At 54.0% G+C, this 10,281-nt stretch overlaps 4 protein-coding genes across 4 annotated transcripts; 1 reads left to right on the top strand and 3 right to left on the bottom strand.

Annotated features, from left to right (window-relative positions):
* Positions 1-12: 12 nt before the first annotated feature.
* C8A04DRAFT_33354 (uncharacterized protein) lies at positions 13-535 on the bottom strand (the record flags this gene model as incomplete). The annotated part of the gene is made up of 1 exon (XM_062782436.1): positions 13-535. A coding segment is annotated over one exon (523 nt), but the record flags the coding sequence as incomplete, so codon positions are not given.
* Positions 536-1,375: 840 nt separating this feature from the next.
* C8A04DRAFT_16087 (uncharacterized protein) lies at positions 1,376-2,863 on the bottom strand (the record flags this gene model as incomplete). Its single annotated transcript, XM_062778726.1, has 4 exons — positions 1,376-1,707; positions 1,765-2,104; positions 2,303-2,552; positions 2,670-2,863. 4 exons carry the CDS (start codon positions 2,861-2,863, stop codon positions 1,376-1,378), a joined length of 1,116 nt encoding a protein of 371 aa, XP_062632556.1.
* Positions 2,864-3,749: 886 nt separating this feature from the next.
* Positions 3,750-4,741, top strand: C8A04DRAFT_33352 (uncharacterized protein; the record flags this gene model as incomplete). Its single annotated transcript, XM_062782435.1, has 3 exons — positions 3,750-3,781; positions 3,855-4,276; positions 4,362-4,741. The coding sequence occupies 3 exons, from the start codon at positions 3,750-3,752 to the stop codon at positions 4,739-4,741; spliced, it is 834 nt and encodes a 277-aa protein (XP_062632555.1).
* Positions 4,742-4,896: 155 nt separating this feature from the next.
* C8A04DRAFT_33351 (Isotrichodermin C-15 hydroxylase) lies at positions 4,897-6,848 on the bottom strand (the record flags this gene model as incomplete). The annotated part of the gene is made up of 4 exons (XM_062782434.1): positions 4,897-5,056; positions 5,121-5,644; positions 5,881-6,711; positions 6,774-6,848. The coding sequence occupies 4 exons, from the start codon at positions 6,846-6,848 to the stop codon at positions 4,897-4,899; spliced, it is 1,590 nt and encodes a 529-aa protein (XP_062632554.1).
* Positions 6,849-10,281: the final 3,433 nt, after the last annotated feature.

Below are 10,281 nucleotides of genomic sequence, written 5' to 3'. Positions count from 1 at the left end.
TCCCACCTTGACTCCCATCACCCCCCTGATACAACCCCCCCAACTCCCTCAACACCCTCTCCAACGCATTAAACACCTGCCCCCCCGCCCCCAGCACAGCCGCCAGTTCCCGCGTTTGAATCAGACTCTTCCGTGTTGGACGGATAGTGCCCCATTTGTTGTTGTTGTTGCTGCTGCTCTCCTCATCCGACTCTGTGTCCGAGCCAGAACCAGAACCACCCAGCATAGTCCCCCGCAACTGCTCAAGCGGCACGCGCGCGTGTATCTGCAAATCATACTCCACGCGAATAGCGCGTTTGTAAACGCGGTAGTTTGCCTTTTCGTCATCTTCATTTCCCCCATTTCGGTCGTTGCTGTTGTTGCTGTTGTTGTTGCTGTTGTTCCCATGGACATGTTGACCCCGCAGATTATCCAGCGCATCCGGAGGCAGTCCAAACGCCGTTGGGACGAGCTGCGAGACACGGGTGCATGCGGCGAGGAGGTGGTCGAGGGTTTGTGGGAGGGGGAGGGGGGTTAGTGGGCTTGGGGATGACATTGCAAGCTGGTAATACTGTAATCCAATTATTTTGCGGATAGTCGTCGGTAGTGTGTGCGCCCGTGAGAAGAGAAGCCCGATGATGGCGACAAAAGGTTACATTCGCGGCTCGCTCAAATTTGAATTGCGTCCTTGACAGGTCGTCAAGGAGGGATGCAAGGGATGAAGAATGGTGACAACGGTCGTTAATGAAGGACAGGCCAGAAGAAAAATGAGGGATCAACGGGTGGTTGTTGCTTCTCCGCGTGCACAGCCTCGAGAATAAGCCTGCATTGGACTTTGGTATTCTTGGTACATACTGTATTATTATGTATGTACATTCGGGGTAAAGTCTTGGCTTGACGCCGCCCCCTTTTGGCGGGCAATTTTCGAGTTGTGTTTGGCCCGAGTTGTGCTGAAGTTCTTGTGCACTTGGGGATAGTGCATAATCAATAATGACCTGTTTGATGGTTTGAAGGCGCAGAGCATACAGTGTGACAAGTGGTGATGGTAAAAATACCTACACGTGTAGCTATAATTACTTGCAAGGTGTAAGCATTCCCAAGATCAACCCGAACCTGACTCCCAGCAATAAAAAATGTAATTCAAGATTCGAAGCAAAAATATCCAAAACGCCGAAACGGCCGTCAGACATTCAACGTCTTTTGACGAGATTCCGAATCTGGGTCCTGACATAATTAGTGTACAATCATGTCTCACCACTGAGACACAAACAACCCCCTGGTGACCGTGGGTATCATTTGCATTAATTACTCTACTCCATAAACTCCCCCTACATAGTAAAACCACTCCCAAATCATAAATAACTCCGAACGTGAACTAGTAAACTCTCCCCGTTAGCTAAACAATCTGCTGCGACCCCCCCAACCACCTTCTCAACCTCCTCTTCCTCGTCCTCACCCGCAACAACGCATACGTGATATTCGCCTTGATATACTTGGCCCGCGTCGGTGCATCCTCAATCTCCGACGTGAACGCCGCCTGCACAGGGCCATACACCGGCGGCATGCGGTCTTCCCAGTGCGGGCGAGACTGGGAGAAGTCCCGGCTCCAGTAGTGGTTCGCCGCGTCCGACCGGCGGTATATAGACCTTTCCTCTCCCTCTTCCTCCTCGTCCGTTTCTACATCAGGCTCTATATCGTGGTCCACCACTCCAACTTCCCATCCTAGCCCTTTCTCTTCTCCTCTCTCTCCCTCCTCTCCTTCAGGATCGACATCGGCACCTTCACCTCTCCCCAGCGCCTGCCGCACCCATGCCCACTCCCTCGCCGTAACAGGCTGAGGCCGATTCCAACCCCTCCTCTCCCCGTGGTTCTGCCACATCGACTCCTGCCCGGTCAGCTCAAACCGGATGCGGCGCAGGCCGGGAAAAGCCTGCCGCAGCTGGGTGTCGATGGGCGCGCAGATGGCGCGTAGGGTGCGTGGGTAAGGGGTCAGTACCCGGATCCACATGTTGTTCCAGCGCAGGTCGAAGGAGAGCGAGATCAGGTTGGGGCAGGCCTGGGCGAGGGCCGGGAGGAAGGCTGCGCGGGATGAGCGGAGGGTGGTGGTGAGGTGTGGGGTGTGTCGCTGGAAGTCGAAGTCGAAGGCAAAGTCTGGGTCGAGATCGAGGTAGGCTTGTCTACTGTGGCTGTTGGATTGTCCCGGTCCGTCAATGGCTGCGGTCTCGGCTTCGCCCTCGGCCTCGGTGCCATCGTGGTCGGCATCCTCCTCTTCTTCTTCGGAGCCATCTTGGTCTCCGCGGGGCCGGGTCACCCTCCTCCCCACCCTTTCCATGAGCGCGCTCCCATTCAGGGGAAACGGTACGCCCTGTAGATACCGCACACACGCTGCATTGCGCGGGCCAATGACATCCAAAAACCCACGGAACAGCAGATTCGCCTGGGTGCTCAGCGGCGGTAAATGCTCGGGGAGCACGACAAAGCGAGTTTGTGAGTAAAACAACGAGGCGGCGTCGCGGTGGACTTGGGAATTGGTCAACAGCAGCGGCAGGAGACAGGATAGCGGGGTGGATTTTCTCGGTCTTTTCGTTTGATACCACGGGAGGTCGACGTCGTCTACTGATGCTGTTCCATCCCCGTGACCCCGGTTTGATGGCGATAACTTGGGCAATCGAGGCCGCAACGGCGGGTACTCGAGTCTCTGTCGCAGACGGTCGCGTGAGGTGACCGGGACGACTCGCCGTGTGAGGATCGTGTATGCGTAGATCTGATTCCGGATCTCACCGGGGAGCGTGAGGAGGTGGGGCCGTGGTGGTTCTGGCGACTCTGAGTCTGAGTCTGACGGTTGTGCCGCAGGCTTGCGACGGCGGAAAGAGAGAGACGGCATTATGAGAGGAAAACGAATGGCGAGAACAAGAAAATGGGATTATGAGAGCGGCAACGCTGACAATTCCGGTAGATCCGCCGGCTTTCCAAATTCCATCTACTAGCAGCAATACATGCGGGTGGATATCGGTGAAATCTTCCGGCTCACTGTTAAATGCCCAAATAAAAGAAGAGAAGCTCTCGCAGGCGGCAGCTCTCCAGGCTGAAGGTGCGAGATCAGGTCCAGGCAAACGGCCAAAGCTCAGCCCCTGATTGGCTCCCCAGGTTATGCGCAGCACGGTTGACGGCTCGAGCGCCCTGCATGCCTCTTGCGGGATCGCGCCTGCCGTTTCGCCCATCCCGCAATCTGATGACGCCAAGGTCTGGCGTTGTGACAAAAATACCCGGGCCACGGTGGAGCTGTCCGGAGGAAACCCCGTCTCAAGGGCCAATGTACAAATTTGGTCAATACACAACAAGCATGCTAATCCGGGAAAGTCAAGATTCCACACGACACCTGAGGCCCAGGCACAGCACTTTTCATGACTCAAAATAACCCGTGACCAACCCGAGCAATATTGTCAAGCTGACCATCCCGACGCAGCCGATGGGCATTCCCTCCTCATGCCAGGCGAGTGCCGAGCCTATCAAAACCGGCCGTTTGCTGACCCGACGCCAAGTGCAGCCTAGCAGGGCTCCTTTTGCGGGTGCGAATGCGACGGTGCAAATAAGAATTCGCGAAGAATCCCGATCGAGGCCGGGGTTAAGAAAATGTATATAGACTGATGAATCTCACGATGTTGAATTGAATCAACCCAGTATATTCAGCAACGTTCGGTGAATACCTTGTTCATAGTAGATACATCACCGTTTATTTTCTCAGCATATCTGAATTCCGACACCTCAAAATGGCCTCCCAACCCAAAATCACCCTCTACTGGTGCGTATCTCCACATTCCCCGGCCACTTACACTCTTACAATCTTATACCGTCCCAACACTAACAACACCCAGGCTCAACGAATCCCGCGCCCAGCGCATCGCCTGGCTCCTCGAAGAGCTCCACCTCTCCTACGACGTGCAAATCTTCCACCGCGACGCCAACATGCAAGCGCCCCCAGAACTCCAAAAGATCCACCCCCTCGGCAAATCCCCCGTCCTCGGCATCACCCCTTCGTCTTCCGCCTCATCCTCCGCAGGGAGCGGTTCTCAACCCAAAGAGAAGAAGGAGCTCATCCTCGCCGAAAGCGCCGTCATCGCGCAGTATTTGACCGAACATTTTGGTAAACAAACCTCCCTTCTACCAAGGCAGTACCGCGAGGGTGAGGAAGGCCAAGTAGGCGGGGAGACGGAGGAGTGGCTGCGGTATCAGTATTATCTGCATTATGCTGAGGGGAGTTTGATGCCGCCGATTCTGGTTGGGATTATCCTGGATAGTACGTTGTTTGTTTATTTATTTATCATCCCCCCCTGCCCTACTTCGCTGAATGATGAAGTGAGATGGACTAACACCCCACCCAGTCCTCAAAGGCCCCAAAATCCCCTTCTTCATCCGGCCCATAACAAGCTCCATAGTCTCCAAACTCTACGCCGCCTTCCTCCTCCCCGAAATCCTCCGACACCTCGCCTTTCTCGAATCCCAGCTTGAGACGGCACCGCAAGGTGGAGCGTATTTGTGCGGTGCCGAACTAACGACGGCGGATATCCTTATGGGGTTCCCGATCCGCGAGGCGAAGAATGCTTTTGCGGGGTTGGAAGTGGGTGATGGGAAGGGGACGGTGGGGGAACGGTTTCCGAGGCTGTGGAAGTATTTGGATTTGTTGGAGGGGGAGGAGGGGTATAAGAAGGCGGGGGTGAAGATTGCGGAGTTGGAGAAGAGGGCCAAGGGGGAGAGTAAGTAGGGTGTGTGTAATCACATGTTATGGGAACAGGTCTGGGGGATAATGTATAACTAGAAGGTTAAAGGGGGGATGTACACTCATAATTCTCAAAATACCACTCCTTATTGTTGTACAGTCTTTGATAATAATACCGCCCATAATCAACCGCTCGCCGCTCACCTCTTGACCGGCGTCAACCGCACCAGCAGCGGCCGCTTCTCCCAGATGGTGAACCCCTGCATCTTCTGCTTCCAGTCCTTGCTGCTCTCCGACAGTTCCATGTCGAACTCGAACACCATCCGGGCCAGGATCAACCGCATCTCGGCGTAGGCGAGACTATCATATCCAGTTAGCGTTCACTTCTGTCAAAATGGGAGAAGACCAAGGGATAACAACTCACTTCCTGCCCACACAGTTCCGCGGCCCAACACTAAAAGTCTGCATCACCTCCAACCGATCCCCATCCACATCCTTCTCCCCCATATCCACCGTCTCCCCGGACACATCATTAATAAACTTATTCAACCACCGCTCCGGCCGATACTCCATCGCATCATGCCAATGCTGCGAGCTGTGATTCATCGCATACTGTTGAATCTCCAACACCGTTCCCTGCGGTACCCAATCGCCCACAATCGACTCCCCACCTTCGTGTGCTTCCCGCGGCAGGTTACTCAGCGTGGGCGGGTGGCGGCGCAGGGCCTCGTTGAGACAGGCGAGGAGATAGGGCAGGCGGGAGACGGCGGCGATGGTGATGTCGCTGGAGTGGGTGAAGGCGGTGCGGACTTCGTGGGTCAGGCGGGCGAGGACGGCCGGGTTCGCGAGGATGTGGTAAGTTACGCCGGAGAGGAGGGAGGCAGTGGTTTCGGAGCCGGCGGCTGCGAGGAGGGTGGCGTTGGATTGGAGGTGGTTTTCGGTGAGGTTCTGGTATTGGTTTCTGGTGAGCATCTTCATTTTATAACGAAAACAAAAGAAGATATGAAGACAAAAAGAAGAAAGGGAAGAAGAAGAGAAGAAAGCAAAAGAAAAAGAAAATAAAATACAAGAAAAAAGAGATAGAATAAAACAATAAAAGAAGAAGATAGAAGACGAAAAAAAAGAGAAGAAGAAAGAGAAGAGAAAAAAAAAAAGGCAGTAACACAAGGGCAAAGTCAACTCACCCACTCCTCCCGCTTGCTGACCAGCCCCTCAAACAAATCCGACCGCTCCTCCTTAACCGCCAACCGATGCCGCAACTTGTCCAACATATTCTTCTGCATTCCCGAAAACGAGTCCGCAGCCAGCCAGCGAACCACAATATTCAACGCTCTCTTAAACCCCGGCACCTTGTGCATCCCCACATACTTCATAGCCGTGAACCAAGCCGACTGCTTCGCAATGCCCGTAACCAAGTCCACAAACTGATGACTCCGTCCCCTATCCAAACACCCAAAGCTCTCAGCAAACACCAAATCCCCCACCACGTCAAACGTCGTCCAGTTATACCACGTCGCCATGTCCACCTCGTTCCCGCGCTCACTCTGCCCACGAAGCCGTTCCACCAACAGATCCACATACCCCTTAATCGAATCCTCCTGCTCCCTCATCGCCCGCTCACTAAACCCAGCCGCGACCGCCCGACGCAACCGTCCATGCTCTTCCCGATCGGCCGTCAAGATATTCGGCACGTCCCCCTCACGCTCGATGATCTGCGCGGCGTAAAACAATCTCGCCTTCGGGTTCTCCTCCCGCCCTTGCAGGCCTTCACCGGCGCGGTGGCCGAATATGTCCCGCCATGCGCGCGGGTCGGTGTAGCTGACGTGGTCCGGGCCGATGCGGACGACGGGGCCGTAGTGCTCGTGGAGCTGGTGCACGGTTGTGTGGCCGGAGCCGGAGATGATGCGGAGGGCGTGGGGGAACGGGAGAGCGCGGGAGAGGAAGGGGCCTGGGAGGTGGCGGAGGGGGTGGAGGTAGAGGTTGTAGATGGCCGTGAGGAGGATGGGGAGGAGGATCTGGGGGGTTGTTAATCAGTATGAAATGTTCAAGGTGGAGGGGGGTTAGTAGTAGGGCCTACGAGGATTGGGAGAGCGTAGGCGAGCACGCGGAGGAGCGCGGACGCATCCTGCTCGAGCAGGGAGTCGAGAAGCATAGTTAGTTAAGTATGTACTAGACAGTGTAACTCGTTGTTGTAAGTGAGTGTGGTCAGTGGTGACAAGACCCGGAAGAACGAGACAACCATGAGGTCAGCTTCCTTTATATCAAACCGGCAGACGGAGTCTTATACGCAATACGCCCTCTTACTTGTGGGTCAACCTCCAGTACGTCCCAAGCCTCAACCGCTTCGTGAGCCCCCTGACACATCCCAGCAAGTTGCAACCGGGTCGACTCGGTAAATACACACCCCCGCAGAGCCGACCTGCCCTGCCGCTGCGTTGTACACTCCAAGCTCACCGTGCCAGGGCCGGGAACTTGAGTGAGTCCGAACCTCCGGAACGGTACCAGGTTCTAGCTTGACCCACATGACGTCGCATCTTGAACGTCCCCCCTCCGAAAATCCCTATGGGGGTCTACTAAGGCCTGCCGGTGGGTCGCGGAGACATTTGCCTGGATTCTGGCATGCCACCATGCTCACATCGTCCCGTGGGGGGGGAAAGCGGGGCGGTCAAGGCGGTTAAGGTGTGATGGGACCATAGGAGGATGTTCGGGGGTGGGTGGCCGGGATGGGCCCGCAACGTAACCGGGGAAGGATTTGCCAGTCGCTTTCGACCGCCGTCAAGAAACCTGTGACTCGTTGGAGAGCGAGAGCGAAACCGGTAAGACCGGTTTAGCGGCTGCTCAGATGGCTAGTGTAATGGCCTGAACCCTGGTGGGTTGGTAAGCCTGAGTAGCAAACTGCGATGTTGGAAAAGTTCCAGGAACGGTAAGATCTTGCTTCTCTCGTTCCTTCGTGAAGAGGGGAAGTGGAAATGTCAGTTTTGCCCGCTGGAGCTTGGGCCTGAGACGGAACGTCCGTTCCCGCTGCGGACGCTAACACATCCCTGCTCTTTCCATGTTCCGCTGTGCGGTGACCCACTGACCAAACTCGAGCTGACCCACTGAGCTAAAGTCCGACGCTTTGTAAATTACAGAACCTCACCTCGAACTCACCAGGAAGATAACGAACTACGAGCACGAAATCGCCTCGAAAAGCCATTCATCCACGTGCCAAATAAGCAACCCTTTGGAACCCTTAAAAATTGTAGTCACTCCAGGCCCGTCAAAATGTCTCCGTGCTGCTCACGAATATGTCTCCGCTGGATGAGAGTCCCACAGCTCAGCCCTACCAGTCGATGCGCAACACGCAAAACGGTCTAACATCCGCTTGCCAGGCGCGCGTGGCTGAGCGACTCTCACCGCAGACGGTTACCTAATGAACACTTGATACTCAAGTCGAGCTGAAATGCTTCACGCTTTAGTGTGTCCGGAAACTTTTAGATGAACTCGCCTGTTGTAAACCCCACGAGCTGCGCCAAATTCGACGCGTAGCAACTGCCGGCTCGGTCTTGTTGATCGTCTTGGCCGTATCATATCATCAGTGGCTCCGGACGGGCATCCGACGTGGCATACATATTTCATCGGTTTCGCACCGGGTTTCTCAACGCTCGCTTTTCCTGTTTTGGCTCGTTCCCAAATCACTGGGGGCCTTATCAACAACCAAAACCACGCCTGACTTTTCCGTGCTCAAAGTACAAGTCTCAGATGGAAATCGTGCTAGGTTTCTGAGTCAATTGGAAACCCCGTCGGAGACATGATTATCAATTCTAGAAGTTCCACTCGATATTAACAACCAAATTGGGTTACACATTGCCTTTGATGCCATGCGATGCACTGCAGGGATAATTACACAAACCCACCCAACTCGCCAACATCCAACGGCGGCCCGCGGATGCAGAACAAACTGATCCGAGCTCATTTACGGTATGCCGACGACTGCCGTTTAACAACGTCGATGCAACGATGGCCCCGGACCACGGGCATCTACAACACCCCGAGAAAGACACTCAAGTATGGACGCGAAAAACGAAACAGTGGCTAAGTAACAATATGCGCGTCCAGTGATATTATGTCCACTCGGTGATTTGCGAAGCGAGGAAGAGAGTCCGAGCTAGGCAATCAATGTGAAGATGCCAAGGTTGCAAGACGAAACGGGGGAGGGTTTCGTCATCAACGGAAATGGTAAAATAACACCGATTGTCCGATGCATGTAACCAAATTGGGGCAGGGACATACTTTTCATCGGGCAAGGTGAGTTATTCAATATTAAGTTATTCCGGGATCTAACCATCGGGCCAAAGGGGATAAGAATAACAGCACATCGTTGCCCAAGTCACACCCCCATCTGGCGGTTCAAACTCCGACAACCTAGATTCACTTCCTCAATACATCACTAAGTGTCGTCTCACAGACAATTCTCCCGCCGTCGACATAAGCCAACTAACCCCAGCTTGAAACCGGTGCTCAGAGAACAAAAAGCTTCTAATCACAATTCACAATTCCCCACAGCCAAGAAGCCAGAGAACCCTTCATCTCTCAAAAGATGATTGCAGAAAGATACGCCGGCATGAATCCCTCATCGCCGTTCACCTCCGCAGTCCTCCGCAGTCCAGTAATGGGGTTTAACTCCCCCCGCCCACACCGCTGATGGCCGACTAGTCCGTCACACCCCGTGTTTGCCTATTACCACAAGAAATGAGAGAGGTATGAGTACGAATACCGTTCTACTCCACCTCCTCGTACTCTGTAACATATCAGGGCTAGTTAGGCCACCATCTACCAACACATGCTTCCTAGAATGAATCCGCAACTCATCTGACCTTGAACGTGGTAGTTTCACGTTTTCCGAAGCCGGTTACCGTTCCAGGTTTTTGGTGAAGTCAGTGAAATCAAGAGGTAACCATGCTTTTTGTTCGCCGACAATATTTATGGGCGTATATACATAGTTGCCGTCCCTGCTGAAACTGCGATCAAAGTCCTGGCCCAGCAAGTGGCTCGCAAGAGTCGTGGACCGGCACCCGTGACCTGAAGTGTGCCAGTAGGTGCTCCCAAATTACTCGGTACTTCCGCTGTGATATCACTCGCCAGTGTTAGGTTGGTCATATGAGTTTTTAGTTCCCGTTCAGACTTGCGGTCCAAGTCAGGGGGGAGACAGTAAAGGGGCCCCTGGGAAGGAGGGAAGATATAGACGAAACTAATTAACGGATTTCCTGTTTCCACCCTCGCTCACTAACGAGCGAAAAACTGGATTTCTGTTTGCATGCTTGGGTGATTACGGAAGCCTGAAATCTATCTCAGCTTTCACTCCTTGTAAGGCCAACTTCTCAACCGTTTTCTCAACGTCCCCCAACCGACGCCATGAGCTGCAGTGTTACTCGTTCATTTATATCGCCCCTCACACCCCTTGCAGTTCAACATTCACCAATACTCCGTTGTTCGTTTTAGAGCCAACAGCAATCATCAATATGGCTGCACTCATCTGAGTCCAGTACCATTCCCAAGATATGGCCGGCGAGCCTGATGAACGCCGAGCGACAATGGAAAATATA

This window comes from Dichotomopilus funicola (genome assembly GCF_033296635.1).
Source record: "Dichotomopilus funicola strain CBS 141.50 unplaced genomic scaffold C8A04scaffold_129, whole genome shotgun sequence".
In the NCBI taxonomy this organism is placed as follows: domain Eukaryota; kingdom Fungi; phylum Ascomycota; class Sordariomycetes; order Sordariales; family Chaetomiaceae; genus Dichotomopilus; species Dichotomopilus funicola.
Note: the sequence above shows the minus strand (reverse complement) of the source record. Positions and strands in the feature narration are given on the sequence as shown.